General features: G+C 57.3%; 1 protein-coding gene across 2 annotated transcripts in view; it reads left to right on the top strand.

The window, feature by feature from the left end:
• Positions 1-3,842: 3,842 nt before the first annotated feature.
• LAMC3 (laminin subunit gamma 3) overlaps positions 3,843-23,001 on the top strand; it is a 56,571-nt gene continuing 37,412 nt past the window's right edge. For both annotated transcript variants that reach the window (XM_032308241.1, XM_032308240.1), the window contains exons 1-3: positions 3,843-4,242; positions 17,399-17,703; positions 21,717-21,847. In XM_032308241.1, coding sequence (XP_032164132.1) covers positions 3,870-4,242; positions 17,399-17,703; positions 21,717-21,847 — 809 coding nt within the window. In that variant the 5' untranslated portion in view covers positions 3,843-3,869. The remainder of the gene's footprint in view (positions 4,243-17,398; positions 17,704-21,716; positions 21,848-23,001) is intronic.

Here is a 23,001-nt window from a genome sequence, read left to right as displayed (position 1 = left end):
TAACTAAACTCACCCCCTCAGGGTTCATCCCATTCCCTCATCTGTTTCCTTTGTGGCTCTTATCAGGGACCTGTCGCTGCCTAATTCACTGTTTGTTTCCCGGGTCACTGCTCGTCTCCCTAACCCCTCGGGGAGCCCCATGAGTGGGACTGCCCACTGCCTACACTTCCCTATGCAAGTGGTGCACGTAGCCTGGGCCCGGCTCCCAGGAAACCTCTGTGAAGGCCACATTGTCCTTGTTCAGAGGTACAGGATGGTGCCCTGGAGGGTGATCACAGCACAGACACATGGGCTTGGGCCTGGCAGTAGGGTCCTGGGGATCCAGCTGTAGCCAGTCACTAAACTTCCTGGTTCCCCATATAGACTTGGCAGACCCCCAGTTCTGACTTCATGCCTTGTCTGTCTCACTGCTGAGCAGGTAACATCTCCCCACCTAACAGAAGGGAAGACTGAGGCCCAGGAATACAGATAGAGAGCGCAGGCTTTCAGGGCCTTGGAGCCAGACAGGGCATTGTGGGAAGTCACCTAGGCCAATGCTCGTGCTGTCCGGATAGGGAAAACGCGAGGCAACCCAGAGGGGCAGGACCCACCAGGTGGGGCCTCAAGGCTGGGGAAGGGGGCTGCTTTTCCCCTTCTGCTAGTGTGCCAACCCTGGGCTCCAAGGAGGCTGTGGGGCTGTCAGGTGGGATCAGGGGGTCCTGGCCCCATCTCCCCAGATTTAATTAACAGGCCTTTCATCTTTGTCCTGAAGGAATCTGCTATCTTCTGTCTTTTTAATTAGCGTTCATTAAGCAAATCAGGACAGGGTTCTTCTCCTTTCTCTGCCTGGAAGGTTTTAACCCTTGGTAGGTGGGCTGCGGGGAGGGCAGTCTGCCACCTCTGCTCAGAGCCCCAAGCTGGAGGTCAGGCCTCTGCAGAGATTCCACAGGTCCCCAGCATAGGCATACCCCCCCCCACCCCCGCCGTCAGCCACACAGATACTGGCCCCTCCTCCCACACCACCTCCACGCTGGCCCCCTGGATTCCATCCCCATCCATTTTCCTGGAGGGAACTGACTCTGCTGCTGAAGAGCATTTCCAGGCTTCCTGCCACCACTAAGACAATGGGTTAGGATCACGGGCAGATTGTGGGACTGGGTGTTAAAGGTCTAAGCTGCAGGGAAACCGAGGCTAGGTGGTCCATAACTCCTGTGGGCTGCGAAGACTGGGTTGCTGTCATGTGTGTGCGGAGGATCCCCTGGGGGCAGGGCACAGCTGCCTTTACTGGGGTCGTGGTGAGTCCTGCTGGGAAGGAACTCTCCGAGCCTTCTCTAGTTTGACAGTAGCAGGCCCCTTGCTGCCCAGTGTCCCAAATGGTCACGTCCGCAGTTCTGCTCATTCCAGGTCCCTTTCCCGCGGTCACAGAGGTGTTCATTGTCTCTTTGTCATGCAGATTTTGGCAGTTATCCTGGGACTTTGTGGGTGTACTTGGGGGGCCACACTTGGCTTCCCAGCATCTATAGATCCCAGTCCCTCCCTGACTTCCATTCTGGGGTGGGAGGGACCTGGTCATGTCCCGCTGTGCATGTGTTTTCAGCAGACCACTTCCCCTCTCTGATCCTCAGTTTTCCCACTTGTACGTTGGACCCATTTGTCACCTGGACCAAGTGACTATTCTGGTCCCTGGGCCCCAGCTGCACGGGGACCTCCGCCCAAGGTGTCCTTGGCCGCCAGGGGGCGAGAGAGACCAGTCCTGTCATCTGGCCAATGTCGCCACCTGGTGGTGGGTCCTGGGCGAACATGAACAGCTGGATGTGGAGCTGAGGCAGGAGAAACTGGAAAACCAGGAGGCAAGTGGGAACCTGGGACGAGAGAGTGGGACTGAGGTCGTCAGCAGAGGCAGGATGGCCCTTTCGTCCCGGAGCTATGCAAGGTCACTGAACACCCACCTCTCGAAGGAGCCATCATCTCCTGCCCACTCCTGTCGGATCAGGCTTTCCCGGGCATGTTGTTCCTGCTCACCCCACAAACATTCCCCGGACCACACTCAGCGCGGGCTCTGGGGATGCCAGGGTGAGCCACACGAAGTCCCTGTCCCCATGAACCATCTGCAAGCTGAAGCCCCAGCTCATCCCCGAGGTGCCCCCTACCCCCCACTTCATGCTCCAGTCTCCCCCGCGACCAACCCCCCCACCCTGAGCTGCAAACACACGACACTCTTGCCCTCCCCAGTCACCCCTGAGCCTTTGCAGCTGCTGGGCCTCCTCCCCTTCCCTATACTGATCCTTTACAGCTCTGTCTACGTATCACCTCTTCTGGAAAGCACTCTCCAACTCTAGGCAGAGCTAGCCATCACCGACCCACACCCACCCCCAAGCCCCAAGACGTTCATGGACATCTGGGCATAGAGAGGCACTGGGAGGGAGGTGTCTAACTCTTCTCTGGGTCCCCTGCTCCATCACAGTGCTGGGGGCACAGTGGGCAGCAGCATGGTTTGCAGAGGAACAGATGACTGTAAACACGAGGCCACACCTGTCTTATGAACCAGGTGAGAACAAGCTTTGGAACATCGTCACGGCCTGTTTCCCGGGGCGTGCATGATCTCCCTCTCCGACCAGATGGAGAGCTCCCAAGGGGTAGGCTCTTGTCTTCACTACAGCAACAGCAATTTTCCGCACACTCATTCCACGTTGGGCTCTGGGCCAAGCCCTTGGCAGGTGCTTAGCTATTTCCAACAGGAAGGATTGAATGCAGGGAAGACGTGCTCATGGACGGCTGGAAAGACTGGAAGGGCTGAGAGCTAGGACACTGCAGAACTGACCTACCTGGGAAGCTGCCACCACAGGAGCCTCTGGGAGCTCGCCCTCTAAGTGCAAATCTGGGGGCCGGAAATAGGAATTGAGACCCCACTGCTGCCACCACTGCCCACAGAGGACTCTCCGCCCCTGCAGAGTGGGATATTGGAAAAACCCTGCTGCTGGAACCGTCCTCCTCTGTGACCCCGCTGGCCACCAGAAGGGCAGGAGATGGCTCCCCGCCCACTTCTGCTCTCCAAACCGCAAGCGAGGACCTCCGGCTGGCAGAACCTAGTTTGCATCTGGGACCCTAGCTGCAGAGGCCAGCGCTGAAAAACAGTGCTTCACATGTCAGACCATTTATTTCCATTTTCCTTAGCGTTTTCTGGAAGGGCTGCTGGATTTCCAGTGTTTCCCCTGGCATCTATTGATCTAAGCATATGGCTTTTCCCTCTTGATTTACTAATTTTAGGAAATGGAGAGTAAATAAAAGGGGAGAGCGATCAGGGGTGGGCCAGGAAGGCCTCTCTGAGGGGACACTGTGACGAGACCAGTACCCTTGGTCACAAATATCTCAGGCAGAAGTGACCAGTGGGAGGACTGTTCAGAGGTCATGGGGAGGCCAAAAGGCGAGGAGCCATCCCACGAATCTGCCTTGGGTGACTCTGCTGCCATGGGAAGGACTAGGCAGAAAGACCCTCTCTCTTAGGCCTTGGCAAGACCCCGGCGAGCCGTTGCCACCTTCTGAGCAGCCACCGACACCGCACAGAGTGCAAATGACCCCGCGTCGTGACCAGTCCCATTTCACAGATGAGGACGCCGAGGCTCCTGGCGGCGGGCTCTTGCCGCAGGGCGCCGGGGCAGCTGGGGCACTCCCGGGCACGTCCAGCAGGTGGGGGTGAGCGCGCAGGGACCGCGCGGCCGCGAGGTGGGGGCCACGCCCCGCCCCGCCCCTCGCCCCTCCCGGGGCCCGGCCCCGCCCCGGGCCCGGCCCCGCCCCCCGGAGGAGGGGCGGAGGGAGGCGGGTGGGCGCCCACCGCGGCGCAGCCGGCCGGGGCAGAGCGGGGCGCGCGCGGGCGTCGGTGCCCGGGGGCCATGGCGGCGGCGGGGCTCCTGCTGGGTCTGGCGCTGCTGGCGCCGCGGGCGGCCGGCGCGGGCATGGGCGCGTGCTACGACGACGCGGGGCGGCCGCAGCGCTGCCTGCCGGTGTTCGAGAACGCGGCGTTCGGCCGGCGCGCCGAGGCCTCGCACACGTGCGGCCGCCCGCCCGAGGACTTCTGCCCGCACGTGGGCGCGCCGGGCGCGGGGGCGCAGTGCCAGCGCTGCGACGCCGCCGACCCCCGGCGCCGCCACGACGCCGCCTACCTCACCGACTTCCACAGCCAGGACGACAGCACCTGGTGGCAGAGCCCGTCCATGGCCTTCGGCGTGCAGTACCCCACCTCGGTCAACATCACCCTCCGCCTGGGTAAGCGCCGCCGCGTCCCCGGACCGCAGCCCGTCGGGGGGTGCCGCGCGCCCCGGCTTGGCGGCAGACCCGACGCGGCCCGTGCCCGCTGCCCGCCTTCCCGGGTAACGGGAAGGGTGGACGGGTGGGTGGCCCCGTGGGGGCTGGCAGGGGCGGGAAGCCTCCCCGGAGCCCTTTACAGAGCTGTGGGTCTGGATTGAGGGTCGTGCGCTGCAAAGGGGTTGCTGCCTCCTAGACTCAGAGCCTTGTGGGGGACAAGGGGGGACTCACCCGGGGGTGCACTAGTCCGCCCTCTGGGGCAGGAGCTCTTAATCGTGGGGGCTCTGGGGGCTCATGAATCCCTGGGGCTGTGGGCAGTGCTGGGTGTGTTCTTGGGGCTAGGAGACAAGGCTTCACCTCCGGGAAGGCTTAGCCCCTGAGCAGGACTGAAGCTTGCTGTTGGGTGACTGGGCTTGACGGCCAGGCCGTCCTGCCCCTCCCGCCCCTCCCTTCCCTCTGGCTCAGCATCTGGAGTCTGGACCCAGCCCTCACTCCCGTTTGGAAATGGGAGTATCCCCTTCCCCTTCGAGTCCAGCCCGGTCCAGGTACTCCCTGGGCCCCAAGACGTGCCAGGCCCTGAACTCCACATCTTATCTATTGCCTGCAGCCCTTTTTTGGGGGGGGTGTCCACGCGTTTGCACTCCCTTGTCTGCGGGTTTGAAATCTCCCCAAACTTTGAAAATTCAAGTGTTTTTGTAATTCGTTTTGGCTGCTAAATCCGACCCAAGGCTATTTATAGACCTTGTTTATCCTAGTTAGAATGAATATTCATACGTTTTTGCTACTGAAATCTCATTTAAGTACAGCCTGGGGGGGAGCAAGCCCAGCTGGGGGTGTTCACACAAGCCGTAGTATAAGGACTACATCGTCTCTCTAAACCCTGAACAATTCTGAATTCCAAAACACATCCACAGCTAAGCAGTTTGGGTTAGGGGTTATGGGACCATATGCCCAGTTTTCAGATGAGAAAATTGAGGCTCAGAGAGGTTAAGTGTCTTGCCCAAAGGCACACAGCTGCTAAATGACTGGAAAGAAGCAATCATGGATATCCAAGGTCGAGCATAAATTCCTTTACATGAGCTCCACCCAGCCATGGAATTGGCTCTTCCAACCCTGGGTGACAGCGCTTCAGGGAGGACTGGGAGATGACATTGAAGTGAGGTGGGGGTGGGGACACGGGGCCCCTCAGCAGAGCAGGCCAGTTGTGCACTATCACCCCCAAGCAGCGCAGCTCCCGGGGCTTTTGTCACTGTCACTGGCTTGTCTGGACTGCTAGATGGGGCGGGGTCTCTGCCCAGCGGGTGACAGGAAACCAGCGTGGGGAGGGAGTCTGGGGGAGCTGGCTGGACAGGGCTGGCAGAACCCCAAGACCATTGGAGAAGGAATCTGGGGCAGGGTGGGGGCTCTGGGGGAAGACGCTGTTCCATGACAGAGGGTGGGGGCCTGGCTGGTATGTTGCCTGTGTCAGTGGAGCCAGGGGTGGGCAAGAGGCTCTGTCCCGGCTCAGACAAAGGGGGGGGGGCAGGAAGCATCTTGGGGTGGGGTTTGGGGGCAGCTCCCCTTAGCTGAGCGTTCGCAAGCGGCCGCTTGGCCGGGTTGCCTGGCCGGGTGACCTTGCTGAGCTCTGCCTGGGACCCTTAGCTACAGGGAACTTCACGCTCGCACCCACACACATCTACTCACACTTACACGCTCAGCCACACTCAGACAGACTCACATGCATCTACTCACACTGCTGCTATCTACGTCTGCTCATCCACACACATCTACGCACACTCACACACGTACATCTTCTCACACTTATGTGCTCATCACACACATCTGTGCACCCTCATATGCTTGTCTGTACACATCGGCTCACACTCATGCTCAGCCACACACATCTGTTCCCACTCACTCACCTGCACACATCTATGCACACTCGTGTGCTCACTCACACTCACTCACATGCTTATCCACATACATGTAGTCACGCTCACACGTGCACACACATTCACGTTCATCGATTCGCACTCGTGCCCATCCACACACTTATCCATACTCACACACATCTACTCACACTCATACACTTGCACACATGTACTCGACATTCATGTGCACACACTCCTCGACACTCACACATCCACTCCTTCACGGGCACACATTCACGCGCGTGTACTCATACTCATCCCCACACACCTACTCACACTCACATCCACTCACGTGCCCATACCCACACTCGTGTCCACACACTCACCGTCACACGTCGACTTAGACGCACACATTTACTCACCCACATGCTCACACACATACCCGCACTCATCCCTCCATTCACACACACATTCACTTGCATTTGCTCAGTCACACACTCACCCTCCCACTCACACACCCACACATACTCACTTGCTCATTCACTCAAACTCTCACACACGGATATAGTCACACTCAAACACATGCATAGTCACAAACACACACACCTCGCCCTGACCCAGTGTTCTTTCCATCACCGGGTGCGGCACCAGGCGGATAGGAGGGGCTCCAGAATGTTCACGGGTGGAGAAAGTAAGCCCGAATGAATGGATGGCAGTGTCCCCTCCTCGGTCCTGTGCATCTGGTCCCAGCCTGGGATCTCGTTGGCCTGCTCTGGGGACAGAGTGGAGTAGATATCACAAAATGAACTTAGGACGCAGGCAGGGCTCAGCCACTTGCTGGGCGAGTGCTTCCGCCTCTTGGTGCCTCTGTGTCCTCCCCTGTGAAATAGGGCTGAGACCGGCCACCTCCCCCTGGTCATCGTGCAGGCTCCATGAGTTCAGGTTGGCCACGTGCTTACAGGAGCTGTGACAGTCCTTGTGTGTGGCCAAGGCCACTCTGCTGAGAACAACTCAGGGCTGAGCTTCCCTGAGGGTGGCCTCAACCCAGGGATTAGGAAACGCTCGCCGAGCTGGCTTCCAAAAGATGTCCTGACCCTGGGTCCTCTTTCTGCACTGGGGGTCCCAGAGACCCATAGCCACCCCAGACTGAGCCCATCTTGGGTTCCATTCAGCTTCGGTTTGCTCCGTGCTGAGCTGTGGATTGCATAATACCAGGGCCAGAGGAGGTCTGGGGTTGTCGTCAGGGTGTTCCCAGCGGAGGCCCCCACCCTCTCCCCCTGGTCCTCAGGGCACTTCTGCTGGCTCCTCTGCAGGTCCCCCACTCCTTGGGGGCTCGTGGGAGGGGAGGATGGGTGGCTGGCTCTGGCCTGGGGCCTCTGAAGGAGCGGGGAGAGGGGCCGGGGAGGGAGAGGCGGCTGGTCAGCTCCGGGATGGAGGTCGCTGCTTTCCCAGCCCCCTGTGATCTCGCAGACATCTGTTCCAAATCCCGGAGTCGCCAAGCTGAGCTTTCCTGTCTGGGATGAAAGGCAGCAGCAGGGTCTGGCGGCTCCTCACCCTCCACGGAGGCCCGGGGAAGCGGGCAGGCTGGGGGAGGTGCTTGGTCATCGGGAATGAGAGACACAATTCCGTGGGTTCCCACCTAGTGCTCGGAACCGCAGCCCAGCCCGAGTTCTTCTACATGCAGGGAAACTGAGGTTCTGAAAGTAAGGTCAGCTGTCTGGGGTCACGCAGCCAGTACTTGGCACACCCCGGGGTCCCGTATGACAGTGCTTCACGTGGGAACAATCATCTGCAGAGTTAGGCTGGTCTGCGCCTTGGCTTTTGGAGAGGGTGGAGAGAAACTCCCTTCTCACTTGAACACTTCCTTGAATTTCTAGAAGCTTCTGAAGTGACAGGAAAACCCAAGCAGGTGCACACTGAGCCCCGAGAGGGGATAGTTGCAGGGGGAAGGCAGGTGGGCTCTTGACTGGCCCCTCCCCAGGCTCAGATCTGCCTGCCATGTGCAGGCCTTCTCTGTGCCTTTGTTCAGCTGGTCAGCTGGCTGCCCAAAGCCTGAGCTGAGCCTCGGCCCTGCTGGCCTAGGGGCACAGTCTGCCAGGAGACGGGTTAAGCCCAGGATGACGGGAATGAGGATTTATGCCCTGGGAACACACATGGTTAGCGGGCCTTCCTGAGATCTCTAGGGTAGCGGGCTGTCAAAGGAGCAAAGGATCTTTCAGGTCAAGGGGACAGCCCGGGGCCGCCAGGAGACTGGATGGCGGGAGCAGAGGGGACAAGGAGACAGAGGGGCCTGGCCTGGGTGGGGGCTGGATGTCACGAGGACCCTGCTGGCCGCTGCAGAGCCCCGAAGCCGCTAGGTCTCTAGAGCTTCGGCTGCATGGCGGCTTCCTGTCCCGTGGGCGGCCGTGTTTGCGTTGGCTGGAGCCGGGGCTGGGGCCGCGTCCTCCTTCCTTCTCCCTGGAGGTTCTGGCAGGAACGCTGGGCTCTACACAGACCAAGGGTCAAGGCAACAGCCTTGGTGTGCGGCCACTCACAGAAGCTGCCATTCCCTGCAGCCCCTGCGTCTAGCTGGTCCCGGCCGCCTCGCCCTTGTCTGGGCTGCTCAGGACCGACCCAGGACTGACAGGAGAGAGAAATCCCAAAGCTCAGTTGAGCACCTACTGTGTGTTAGGCCCTGGGCCAGGTCTTTGGGATGCAGCTGTGGACAAGCCCCTGTCTGCCCTGCTCAGCTTAGAGGCGCCCTCCTCCGGGCAGCCCCCCGGCCTTACTCCGTCACAGCAGGTCGTGCTACACTGGGGTTTAGGTTTGTTTGTGTCGAGCCCTAGCTCTGAGATGCAGAAGGAAAGCCTGTTTGCACAGCTGCGCCACAGCGCTCAGCACAGGCCCCCTGCGCAGGGGTGCTCGCAGGGGTGCTCGCTAAACGCTGGCCGTGTAATGAACGGAAGGGCAGCCAGCATTTAGCCGCGTGCGTGCCGCCTGCGTAGAATCGTTCCGAGCCCTTTGCAGGCATCTCCTCCATAAGCCCCATTATTATGCCCATTCTGCAAGGCCGTAAAAAAGGAAAGGAAGACGAGGCACTGCCTTCAAGTCCCTTGCCCAGTTAAACCCCCAGGAAGTTAGGTATTTTGTCCAAGGCCACAGAGCAGGTAAGTGTGGCGCTGGACGTGAACCCCAGCGCGTCCCGGCCACACCCACACCACGGTCCCTCGCTGGGGACAAGGCAGCAAGTGCGTGAGTGCAGGCAGGTGCGACTTCCCAGCGTTCCAGATGCATCCCCAGTGCCTAAGCTGTGGCCTTCACGGGGCTCCCCACCCTCCTCCTGGTCCTGCCCCGCTCCAGCCGCCTCACCCCGTCTTCCCCTGCTCGCCGTCATCCCCGTGCCCGCCCTGCCCACACGAGCGCTCCGCTGTGCCTATTGGAATCCTGGTCGACATTCAGGACTCCCGCAGCACCTCTCTCCCAGTCTCCCACCGGAGCCCTCGACCGGGTCATTTGACAACCTCCCGCATGTCAGCTGTGGGATGTCACATGGGCCTCAAACCTCGGGTCCAAAGGTAAAGGCAGCCGTAGTCACAGCAGCCAGAGCCGAAGCGATCCAGCTGTTTGCTGACCTGCGAATAACGATGCGAAACGTGGTGCTCACACCTGACGGGGTGTTTCACGGCCTGGGGGAGGAGGGGGTTCTGACACCCGCTGCAAAGGGGTGGGCGAGCCCAGAGGGCGTTACGCGGAGAAGGACATGTGCTGGGTGATTTCGCTCGCAGGAGGCCCCTAGAATAGCCTACGTCTATGGGGAGTGCCAGGGTGGGGAGTGGGAAGTCGCTCGCGGGGAGAGGACTCTCGGTTTGGGAAGACGAATTCTGGAGATCGGGGTGAGGACCGTACAGCGGGGAGGGTGTGTTTACTCCCGGTGAACTGTGTACTTAAAAATAGTTTAGATGGGGGCGCCTGGGTGGCTTTGTCGGAAGAACTTGTGACCCTTGATCTCGGGGTTGAGTTCGATCCCCAGGTTGGGTGTAGAGCTCCTTAAATTAAAAACAAAAAAAACAAAAAAAAACAACTTGAGGCCCCTGGCTGGGTCAATGGGTTGAGCATCCAGCTCGTGATTTTTGGCTCAGGTCTTGGTCTCAGGGTCATGAGATCGAGCCCAGCACTGGACTCCACGCTGTGCGTGGAGCCTGCTCATGGAGCCAACTCTCTCTCACGAACTCTTTCTCTAAAAAAAAAACCAAAAAATGTAAAAAAGGTTAAGGTGGCAAATTTCGTGCGTATTTAAAAGGAAAAAAGGAAAGGCATCATCTTCCCATCTCTCCACACACCAGAGCAAGAAACTTGGGTGCCTTCTGTGATTCTTCCCTCCCTTGACTTCAGCATTCACCGGATCACCAGATCACCAGATCACTAGATCACCAGATTGTTCTCTGGAATGTCTTCCTCTCCATCATTTTCACTCGGCCCCTCATCTGTTCCCTGATTTATTGCAGTGGCCCCGAATGCCCCGCCACCTCCCTTTGCAAACGTGTAGTTGGTACATTTCAGCCACATCTCAGATCAGACCTCAGCATCCTTCTTAACACAAAGCCCTAGGTAATAATCAATCAGATGAAACCGCTCGCTCTTCGCAGGCTAGACAACACGCTTGACAATCTTGATCCATATGTAGGGTGTAGACTCTTGGTGCAAACATGAGAGAACGGGACGGGCCCGGCCCTCCGTCTGCCGGGCTCTCGTGGCGTCTGGCGTTGCACTCGTGGGAATTCCCCGGCTCTCGCGGGCCCCGCTGTGCCCTGAACTGCCAAGAGCTGGGGTGGGGGAGGAAGACGGGAACAGTGAATGACCGTGATTGGGCCAAGTGATTACCCCATAGGCCGGGAGCAGCTCTCTCCACCTGGTTCTCATGCCCCAGTGGGCAGGGCAGCTTCACCCACACATTCCCGGCTCAGCTCCCCACCCTGACCCCCCCAGCCCCACCCCGGGCCATTGCTGCCCAGATGGCTCCGATTAGAGAGCTTTGTTTTGTTTCCACTTTCCCAAAATAAGCCTCTCTGTCCCGAACTCATTCTGCTTGGTCAGTGCCGGATGTGCGCTGGCTTGGTTTTATGACTGCCCTGGTGTCATCTCTGATGGGCTTTCTGTCCCAGCTGGCTGGAGAGGACATGCTTGGTGCTCCTGGTGCGGGTCTGCGTGGCCTCCGTAGTCTTTGTGGTACAAGCATCCCCTTCCTGGGCAGCCCCTTGTCTCTGGGCACTCACAGATTCCTAGACAGAAGGTAGCCTCATTCAGGGCAGTGACTTTGGGGGCAGATGAGCCTGCCGTCAAGCAGAGACCCAGCTGTTTTCTACATGATGTTGGGTGAGTTCCTATCTCCTACCCCAGCCTCGGGCCCCTTGTTGTTAAAACAGGCAGAGTGATTTAACTGTTGGGGGATATATGGTATAAATAAAGCACTTAGCATGGTGCTTGGCACATAGTAGGTGCTCACTAAATGCCAGCTGTATTAGAAGAAACACATTCAGAGGTCGTGGCTTGCAGTGTCAGCGGCACTGTGAGACCTGCCTGTCTCAGCTTGCTCACTGGGTTATAAACTCCTTGAAGGCACAGATCATGCTTCGTCTTTACTTGCTCATATGGCAAGCACTTATTGAGTACCTACTGTGTGGGGGCACTGCTCGGCTCTAAGGAGTCCCATGCCCTGTTCCAAGAGGGTCACGGACTAGTGGGAGAGAGGGGCAAGGTCCTTCCAGAACTAGATGAAGAAGCCCAGTAAACTGGGAGCTCTGACGAGGTACCCAAACCCATAGCACTAGGGGTGAGTAGTCGTCACCCAGGAAAGGTGGGAAGAAGGGCATTCCACCCTGGGCTGAGGCTGAGGCATGTGGTCAGTTGGCTAAGCCAGAGAGATACATAGAAGACAGGTGAGGAGAACAGGGAACAGCATTCAGACAGAGGGAACAGCATATTGGGCTGAGATCTGTGCACTCCCAAGCAGTATCGTCCCCAGTTAACAATGGGGGATGACATTTTGGCTCATTTTTTCTGGTAGAAACACACCTGTTTTAATCACCCTGAAGCCTTGTCATCGCCTGACGCTTGCGAGGGTATGGGTTGAGGCTGCAAATTTAATTCTTGTCCACTGCTTAGAAGATCTGGGGGCTGCTTCCTTCCTCAGCCTTTGGGTTGCCTTTGGCAGAAACCTTTTCATCACAAAGCTGGGATTAAGTTGTTTTCTTGGCCCTTCTAATTAACTCTTATAACAGAAAGTCCCTGCCGAGTCTCTGTGATGTTCCCGTGTCTTCTCTCACCTCCTGGTTTGGCAAGGAAGAGGAAAAGCCGTGATGTCTCCTAGTGCGTGCGTGATGTTGCTTCTTTGCATGAAATCCCAGTGACTGCCTTTTTCCGATCACGCTTCTAGCTGCCAGCTACCTTTTAAGTGGCTCCAAGCTCCCGCCCGCGAGGTGTCTGGCTGCTTGATGTTTACGGAGGAGTCTGGGCTGTGGGACCCACAGCTGCCTCCACCCAGCGTGCTTTCGAGAACGCACATCTGGGGTGAGTCCCACCCCGGTTCCAAAGCCCGGACCTCGGAACACGAGCAGCCACGGCTGCCCCCTAGACACTGAGTCAGTTTCCGACACGTGCTTTCTTGTCGGGGGCTTGGCGTTCTGGTGCCAAGCTGAGCTGCAACGGAACTTTGAAAAACATCTGAAACAGAGCATGGCAAGGCGGTTGCTTTTCCAAAAAAAAAAAAAAATTTTTTTTTAAATGTGTTTTCTCCAGTTTTTAAATTAGAACAAGCTTTGTGAGAGAAAATTAGGAGAACGGAGAACAGTTGAAAAGGAAGAAATGTCACTCACCGCCCTCTGCCCGGAGGGCAGCCGCGCCGACTCCTTTGCTGCCTATCCTTTGGGGATTTTTAAATTATAATCTGACGATTCTGACCATATGATCTTGTGTCTTTCTCTTCACCATTCTGGCTGAAGCTTTGCCCGTGTGTTCCAGGCTCACTGCTGGCTGTTTCTGTGGCTTCGATCGTCCCGTGAATTTAGACTGTCGTTTGGACTCTGAGGGTTCCCATTTTTCGCCCATTCTAAAAAACACGCAGATGCTGGTTTTCACGCATGTAGGCTCCTTCCCTTGTTTGAATGCCCAGAAATGGGGTGATTTTACCTAAGGTAAGAGATCCTTCCTTGGCTCTTCAATCATGCCGCCAACCTGCCTTCCCAAAGGGCTGATGCACACAGATAGGGTCCCCGGCTTTTCTTTCCTTGCGTGAAATACACATAAGGTAAAACTTGACCGTCTTAACCATTTGTGTCATCATGTGACCGTCACCCACCTACCCACAGGGCTTTTCCCTCTTCAGCTGAAGCTCTGTTCCTATTAAACACTGACTCCCCGGCCCCCCTCCCTCAGCTCCTGGCCCTGCCAGCTCACCTCCCCATCGTGCGAGCTCGGTGACCCTAACAAGAGCCTGTAAGTGAGATCATGGTATTTGTGCTTCGGTGACTGGCTTAGTTCACTCCACATAATGTCCCCAGGGTCCATCTCTGTTGTAATGGGTGTCCAGATTTCCTTCTTTTTCTGAATACTGTTGGGCTGAATGCTATTCCACGTTACAGATAGGCCACAGTTTGTCCATCATCCGTTGATGGACACGTGGGTTTGCCTTCTGCCTTCCGGCTGTTGTGAAGAGTTCCGCTGGGAACAGGGGGGTACAGATATCTGCGAAGTCGTGCTTTCATTTCTGCGGGGTTTATACCCAAATTCCAGGACTGTGGGGCCCTTCCTTTTTTGACTTTTCGAGGAAATGCCACACATTTTCATGGCGAATGCACCATTTTACGGTCCCACAAACCATGCACAAGGTTTTCGTTTTTCCACGTCCTTGCCAACACTTGTTAATAGTTGGTTTTTGCCTTGAATCATGGCCATCCTAGTGGTGGTGAGGGGTCCAATTTTTATTTTCTTTATTTTTATTTTTAAAAGATTTTATTCAATTATTTGACAGACAGAGATCACAAGTAGGCAGAGAGGCAGGCAGAGAAAGAGGGGGAAGCAGGCTCCCCGCTGAGCAGAGAGCCCAACGAGGGGCTCGATCCCAGGACCCTGAGATCATGACCTGAGCCGAAGGCTGAGGCTTAACTCACTGAGCCACCCAGATGCCAAAGGTCCAATTTTTAAATACAGATAAAATAACTTTGTGGAGTTGTAATTCGCTGTACAGTCCACCCATATTTTTTTTTTTTAAGATTTTATTTGAGAGAGAGTGAGTGAGGGAGAGAGAGCATGAGCAGGGGGAGAGAGGGAGAAGCAGACTCCCTGCTGAGCAGGGAGCCTGATGCGGTGCTCGATCCCAGGATCCCGGGATCATGACCTGAGCCGAAGGCAGAGGCTTTAACCCACTGAGCCACCCAGGTGCCCCCCAGTCCACCCATTTAAAGTCAAGGTGGGTTTTCGTCTGTTCGTAGAGTTGTATCCCCACCCCCGCTGTCGCCTTTGGGACATTTCATCACCCCCTAAAGAAACCCTGTACCCCTTAGCAGCACCCCTCAGTCTCTGCTCCTCCCTAAGACTCTGACAACCACTTACCTACCCTCCGTCTCAACATCCAGGATAAGTGGAATCATACGATGTGTAATCTTTTGTGATTAGCCTCTTCCGTTTACGATACTGTTTTCCGGGCATATCCACGAGGTGGTGTATATCAGAACGCCCTTCCTGGGACACAGTGGGTTAAGCCTCTACCTTCAGCTCAGGTCATGATCTCAGGGTCCTGGGATCGAGCCCCGCATTGGGCTCTCTGCTCGGTGGGGAGCCTGCTTCCTCCTCTCTCTCTGCCTGCCTCTCTGCCTACTTGTGTCTCTCTCTGTCAAATAAATAAATAAAATCTTAAAAAAAAAAAAGAAGAATGCCATTTTTATCACAGAACACCGTTCTGCTGTATGACGTACCACGATTTATTAATTCACGGGTCAGTTGGCCCACATTTGAGTTGCTTCCACTCTTGGGATATCACGCAGGATGCCGCCGCGAACATCCACGTGCATTTGCATGTGTTTCGCCTTCACCGGGGCACAGGCTCGGGGCTGGAGCCGCTGTGTCACACAGTGTGCCGTGTCGGCCTCTCGAGGAACCACCCGGCTGTTCCCCAGCGGCAGGGCGGGAGGGCTGCAACTTCTCCACATCCTCACCAGCACTTACTTTTATGTCTTTTTGGTTGTACGTGGCTTAGGGGAGAGAAGTGGTGTCCCCTGTGGTTCAGGTTTGCGTCTACTGCTGGCTGACGGTGTTGGGCATCTCCTCGTGGGCTTCTGGGCCACTTGCGTGTCTTCTTTGGAGAGACGTCCGTTTAGATCCTTGGCCTGTTTTTTATTTTTTTAAGATTTTATTTTTATTTATTTATTTGTCAGAGAGAGAGAGAGGGATAGTGAGCACAGGCAGGCAGGCAGACAGGCAGAGGCAGAGGGAGAAGCAGGCTCCCTGATGAGCAAGGGCCCGATGTGGGACTCGATCCCAGGATGCTGGGATCGTGACCTAAGCCAAAGGCAGCCACTGAACCCACTGAGCCACCCAGGCTTCCCTTTTGCCTGTTTTTTAATTGGGTGGCCTTTTTTATTATCAAGTTGTAAGAATTGTTTCTATATTCTCAGTACATCACTTCTCAGCTATAAATTTGCTATAAATCTCCTATCCTGTGGGTTTTCGTTTTCTCAATAGTGTTTTCTCCCGTGGGAGCCCTACCAGTACTACAGTGCCTCCTGCCAGAAGACCTACGGCAGGCCCGAGGGCCAGTAAGAGAGGGAGAGAGAGAGAGAACGAGCCGGGCAAGGGGCAGAGGGAGAAGCAGACTCCCCACTGAGCAGGGAGCCCGACCGGGGCTTGATCCCAGGACGCAGGGATCATGACCTGAGCCAAAGGCAGATGCTTAACCCACTGAGCCACCCAGGCGCCCCGACAATAGTGTGTTTAGAAACATATAATTTTTTACTTCAGTGAGGTCCAGTGTGTCCGTTTTTGCTTCTGTCACGTGTGCTTTGGGGGTCACGTGTAGGAAGGCTTTTCCAGCCCAGGTCACAAAGACCTGCTTCTGTGTTTCCTTCTGAGTTTTACGGTGTTAGTGCTTCCGTAGGACTGAGATGTTTAATCAGAGGACTGAAGTGGGTAAGGAAGACTGTGGCTGGGGACCCCGGGGCTGCGCCTTCTGTTCTTAGGCTGCTCGCTGAGGCCCCCTTAAGGCCGATGAGGATGTAGGGACCCTTTCCTCCCAGCCCGCTCTGCCCCCCACCCACAGTCCTCCTGCCCATCTGGGCCTCTAGCACAGCTTTGCCTCATTGTCAGGTTCGGGATAGTTGTGGTTCTCCCAGGACGTGATGGAGGGAGCTGGGCGGAGAGGAGGGCAGGGCAGGGCCCAAAGCCAGAAGCGCCCCCATGTTGGTGTGGGCAGTGTGAGAGAGGGGGGCAGGGCTAAAGCTGATGGAGGAGGTGGCACTCGGGAAGGGGACGAGCCCCGGGGCCGAGGAGCAGTCCAGGAGCGTGACCCAGGAGGCTGGGCTGCATGGAGGCCTAGGGGGATGGCCAGTGGTGCAGGAGGTAAGGCAAGGCCGGGCCCCGGGCTGTGGCCAAGGAGAGCTATTGGTGAGGTTGCTTCACAGCAGCTCAGAGAAGCTGAATTGCAGTGGCCTGAGCGCCAAGCTGGGAGAAGAGGCTGTGGGGCCAAGCAGAGGCAGAATTCCCTTGAGAGATTTGGACCAAGAGAGAAGTTAAATGGACCCCAGAAGACTAGAGAGTCCTGGAAGGGTTGCATTAGGGTTTGGGGGAGTTGAAATGGGGTTTCTCCAGACTCCCAGGAGTCTGAAGTCACTGGGGAGGAATGAGCCTAAAGACACAGGTGGAACGGTTGGCTTTGCTGGGGGTTAGTAAAAGAAATAACTTTCTAATGGTAAAGTAGGCTTCTTCAGGATGTAGCAACAACTGGTTGCTTGAGCAAAAAGGGTTGGCTGCCTGTCAGGGGTGTTACCATTCAGATTCCTGTGCATGGAGGCAAGTTGGCCTAGGTCAGGCATGGCAGGAGGTCCACCAGTATCATTCTGTCTGCCTGGTTCCGTCGCCCCAGCAGGCATCGCTAATTGATCCTGGCACGCCACGCACAGTGCTCCAGACAGCCTCTGATGACCCACCCAAGAGAGTTTACACAACGTTGCCATTCCCTGTACCAGGACTCTGACTCTCCCTTCCCTTCTGTAAAATGGGTCCGTGTCTTCCTGCTGCAGGGAAGGCTTACGAGATCACCTACGTGAGGCTGAAGTTCCACACCAGTCGCCCTGAGAGCTTTGCCATCTACAAGCGCACCCAGGCTGGCGGCCCGTGGGAGCCCTACCAGTACTACAGTGCCTCCTGCCAGAAGACCTATGGCAGGCCCGAGGGCCAGTACCTGCGCCCCGGGGAGGACGAGCGCGTGGCCTTCTGCACCTCCGAGTTCAGTGACATCTCCCCGCTGAGCGGCGGCAACGTGGCCTTCTCCACGCTGGAGGGCCGGCCTAGCGCTTACAACTTCGAGGAGAGCCCTGTGTTGCAGGTCAGAGAGGAGCCAGGCTTGGCGGGTCGGGACAGGGCTGCAGGGGGTGGTCCCCCGGCCTGGGAGAGCACAGAAAATTTGTGAGTGGAAGGACACAGGGTCCTATGGGATCCCACAGTTTTCAGATCTTAAACAACCAAAGTCTTTTGTGGTGTCTACACGTGTTGTGGACGCCGCCAGTGAGCTAGATGGAGGACAGCCTGCTCAGCCAAGCAGAAGTGTCCCTTCCCCTGCCTGCTGTGGTGGAGCCCTGTGGCTCCTTGGAGCCCGGCGACAGCCACCAACTCAGCTGACCCTTCCTTATGTGGTGGGGACCCTGAGGCCTGGACTGGAGAAGGGGTTTGCCAGGGGCACGCATTGGTTGGTGAAAGGGCCAGACCAGAACCTGGGTGTCCTGAATCCTCACTGGTGCTCTTTCTAGAACTTTCTAGCACAACCCACAAGGGCCTTGCTTCTTTTCTCTGTGAACCGACAATGTTTTCCGCCCCATATGTCCCCAAGGGCTGTTATGAGGATAACATGGGAAACATGAAAAGAGCTTGAGTTTGGGAATCGTAGATTCCTGGTTCTTTGCTGTAAGGCGGTGCTTTCTAGAACATTCTGCAGTAAGAGATGTGGCCTCTAGCTGCACCGTCCAGGATGGTCACCACTAACCACGTGTCTACAGAGCACCAGAAATGAGACTAGCATGACCAAGGAAGTGAATTTTTTAAGTCTTATTTTAATGAGTTTTAATTTAAATTGCTTGGTGGGGACAGACAGTTATAAAGTGGTAGGCACGGTGCCTGGCATATAAGAGATGCTGAATCACTCTTCGAAGGGAAGAGCTCCTGTGGCTTGCCCGTCTTGTCCTCATGGCCAAGAATAGCAGGCCTGTAACTGTGTCCGTTCACACGTCCCCCTGTCCAGCCCACCGGGGTCTGCTCGGGTTTATGGCCTTACCAGTATTGGTCCCTACACACATCCACGTTTCTGAGTGTCCGTGACATTTTCCCTACAGACGCGGTGCTCTGCTCGATGTTTCTGAGCCCTGGACAGCCCTCTAGTGCATTTCCCTGGGTCTCCAGTGCTGAGAAAGTCTGCCCCACCTTCCCTCGACAGGCTCAGAGTATTGCTGGTCAGAGATAACCAGGCGCCAGGGATGGAATTCCTGCTTATCTCTAGAGGGAACATTTAGGCCCAGAAAGAAATCGTGTCCCTGCCCTGGCTGCCCAGCACAGAGCACATGGAATCTGCTGATTTGGGGTCCCCAAGACTACCCTCAGGTTCAGTGATTATCTTGAAGGACTCACAGAGTAAGACAGCCGTGAAACTCTGAGAGACAAGAGGGGCCAGGTGTGGGGCTTCCCCTTGTCCGCTTCCAGTGGAGTCGTGGGGATGGCATTTATTTCTTTCAACAGCGATGTGACAGTATGCAGGGTATGTCCCCCCGGGAGGCTCCCCTGTACCTAGGAGCCGGTCACATAGACGGCTGATGGCCTGCACAGCCGACCCTAACCTTCAGCTCCAGCAGAGGGCAAACTGATCCTACGTGGCCCAAGGTACCCGCATCTACCAGTTGCTAGCATAGACTGTCTAGAACGGCCCAAGATGACAGGTGAACAAAGGCACTCTTCTTTTTTTAAAATAAGATTTTTATTTATGTATTTGGCAGAGAGAGAGACACAGCGAGAGAGGGAGCACAAGCAGGGGGAACAGGAGAGGGAGAAGCACACTTGCCTCGGAGCAGGGAGCCCGAGGTAGAGCTTGATCCCAGGATACTTAGCGACTGAGCCCCCAGGCTCCCCGAACAAAGGCACTCTTACCAAACAGGGCATTCTTAGGGCTTAGAAGTGACCTCCCAGGAGTGGGGGCAAAGGTCAGACCCTGAGCCAAGGCTAACCCTTGGGTTAGGGTCACATTTGGGGCCCCATGTTGGGGTCACATTTCCAGGTGCCGGGGCTCTCTTTGTCTCACTAAAAATGTTCCCATATCATCACTGTGATTCTGTTTAAAAGGACAATTTCTTCTCCATGGGGCTCCAAGCTCTGTAGATTACCGATTATTAGCCAAGGTCATCAGAAGACAAGCAGAGGGCCAGGCAGGGTTCTTCAGTCTGAGCCATCACTCCAGGGTAGAGGCTAAGGCTGAGACCCGCCCATGACTTGTTTCCCATGGGCTGGACATTGTCCCCGACAGAGAGACAACCTCTTCAGAAATGCTCCCCCAACCTGGCGCCCTGATCCCAGGCGGACCCCAAGGTCAGAGAAGGACGATGAAAGGCAAGCCCACCTTGCCCTTCTGTCCTCCCTTCTGGGCGCATCTGGGACGGGTGCTTCCTCTGAGGACTTGGAGTGCTTCAGGGGGGCAGGTAATGGAGGAGTCCACATGCCTGCGGGGTCTTGGGTCCCTCTGTTCCCCATGAGGCTCCAAGAACCCTGGAGAGGTCAGCTTGCCAAGGCAGAATCGGGCCAGCAGAACCCAGTGGCCACCTGAGCATCCCCCCGCGGGGTGCCGGCTGGAGCCGAAGCTCCCCGCCCCTGCCTCTAACGCCACATCCTGGACCCCAGGGGCTGGCCAAGATCCACCCGAGAGCCTGGTTGTGGTTTCAGCTGGCGCCATTACAGACCGCACAGGCCCATTGTACCTTGGAGCTCAGTTTGCCCTAAAATGATCTTTACGGCATCAGGGAGAGCCCCATAACGATTTGGGCTGAGGGGACAAATTCCCCTTCTCTCTCCCAGCCTGTGACCCTGTGCACGCTGGGCTCCCCTGCCCCAGACGCTAGCTCTCTGCTCGGGGACCTGATGGACCTGATGGCCTCAGCAGGGCCTGGGCATTGGCTAGAAATGCAGAACCTTGGGCCCTGCCCCTGACCTCAGCTTCAGAGGCTGTTTTAACCAGATCCCTGCAGGCACACTGACATTTGCGAGGCGATTTTCAGAGTGACAGGACTTAGAGACTCTGCTCAGTGCAGAGGTTCCCACTGAAGGTTTTCTGGTGCCGGACCCTCCCTCCCCAACAGAAACCTCCTCGGGCAGAGGCCCCGGGTCCCAGGCAGCGGGTCGGTGAGCTGCCGAGCTCCGAGGGAGCAGCTGAGACCCGCTTGCCTTGTCATGCTGGGGCCCGAAGACAGACTTTGCCAGAAGTTCGTTTCTGCCCTGATGGGCCTGATTGCTAAACCAGGAGCTCCTGGGCTGAATTAAAATGCTGATTAAAATTCAGCTGGAGCCGCCTCTGTGTACCTCTGATTATAACAGCAGGCGGATGAAAATGTCAGCCTTCACGTGGGCTCTCCCCTACCTCCCCGCCAGGATCTTCCAGGGGGAAGGTGTCATTCAGCGATCAGCAAGTATTTACTGAGCACCTGCTACGTGCCGGGCAGAACCTGGGGGCTGGGGAAGCCGTGAGAACATGGGGCCCCAAATCCCCACTCTTGTAGGGACAGATGTCCCCTGGGGCAGGTGCCTGGCCGTGGGAGCCTGAGCATATGAGAAGCCTAGAAACTAGGACCCGCTCCGCATCAGGCCCAGCTGAGTGGGGGAGAAGGGCACTGGGACATGTTCTCCTTCTGCTCACATCGAGGATGGGAGTAGTTAAGGGCACGACACGTGATGGGATGGGTGGCTTCAGCCCTGCCCCCCAGCACCTCGCCCCCTTCCTGAGCATGTCCCTACCCCACGCCCCACTGCTGACACGAGCCATCCTTCTCCAAACACCCCTGTGGGGTTGGCACGACTCCTTGTCCCATATTACGGATGGGGGAGGGGAGCCTTTGAGACATGGAGGAAGTCCCCAGAGTTGCACAGCCCGTAGGTGGCCCGGCCCCCACCTGTGCTCCCAGATCATAGGCCCCTTATTTTTGCCCCGTTCTTGGGATCTGCCTAAGCTTGGCTTGTCCCTGGGGCCCAGGAGACCCCCAGGGCAGTGGGCCAGACCTCCAGGCAGAACAGGGTGAGAGCGAGTACTCAGGAGCCTGCTGAAGCCTCCCCCCTCCCCCCCTCGCCCTCACCTCCCACCGCTTCCCCCCGCAGGAGTGGGTCACCAGCACCGAGCTCCTCATCTCCCTGGACCGGCTCAACACGTTTGGGGACGACATCTTCAGGGATCCCAAGGTGCTGCAGTCCTACTACTATGCCGTGTCCGACTTCTCCGTGGGCGGCAGGTAGGTGGCACGCAGGACCGTGCGGCCCGGGACCCCAGACCCCCGGTGGGGGGCAGAAGGAAGGCAGCCGCCACGTGGGGGTCACCCAGTGGCTGCCGTGGGGGGGTGAAGAAGCCACTTGAGATGCGTCGGGGAGAAAGGAGGGGCAGGGTCCTGGTCCCCTGGGCCGGACGCTCGGGGTCTTCATGGCCCGGCCACACTCTGGCTCTGGCATTTCCTGCATCGGCTGTGTTTCCACCACCTGGCGTGACACGGAGACCGTCGCACCCGCCGAACCCTCGGCCCGGAGGTCCTCGCCCTTCCCCCCCCCGTGCTCCTCCCTCCGTCCCTGCTTCCTCCCTCCTCCTTGATCCTTCTCTTCTGTTCCTTTCCCTTCCCTCCGTCCTTCTTTCCCTTTCCAAGCCGAGCCGGTTTGGGGTGACCACACGCCGCTGCAGGTCTGGAAGCCTCCAGAGCTTCCCCTCTCCGGCCAGCCCTCCTGAGGTCACAGACCGCGAAGCCCGTCCACCCTGCTCCTGCCCAAGTCTCCTTCTAATCCTGGGTGTGATCGGGCTTCCCGGGGACCCAGACTTAGTTTTAAATAAGACTTGGAGGTGCCTCTGTGCAGACGAATGGCCCAGGCCACCCCAAAGCCCCACAGCCAACTCCTCGGAAGGGGCCCCGAAGGAGCGGGGGTCGTGTTTCCTCTCTCCTGTGGGAACTGCCAGTCCCTGCCTTCTGGACCCCCGGTGCTGGCTCCCCTGTGGCTGTGGGTCCCCGACACACACGGCGGGCACACACAGTGGGCACACACGGCAGGCTGTGGAACCAGGGCGGGCACACACGGGATCTTTAGCAGGAGCACTCAGGGGCTTCCATCTTGGAAAGTAAAGAGGAAGACAGGCCTTCCCGCCCCAACCCCAAGGGGGTGGTGGACAGTAATCACTCTCCAGCGAACAGGTCCGCGTACCCCAGAATAACACGGATGGGGCCGGGGGGTGGGGGGGCGGTGTACCGGCCGTCAGGGAGACTGCTCTGCAGACGGCGGCCCAGCCCGGGTGGGAAGAGGCCAGCATCCTGGGCAGAAGGGCCGGTGTGTGAGCCTCTTCCAAAGACAAGGCCGGAAGATGGTCAGGACCGTGGACCAAGTTCATTCAGGACCCACAGCAGTAGGG

The sequence above is a fragment of the Mustela erminea genome, chromosome 12, assembly GCF_009829155.1.
Source record: "Mustela erminea isolate mMusErm1 chromosome 12, mMusErm1.Pri, whole genome shotgun sequence".
Classification (NCBI taxonomy): domain Eukaryota; kingdom Metazoa; phylum Chordata; class Mammalia; order Carnivora; family Mustelidae; genus Mustela; species Mustela erminea.
Note: the sequence above shows the minus strand (reverse complement) of the source record. Positions and strands in the feature narration are given on the sequence as shown.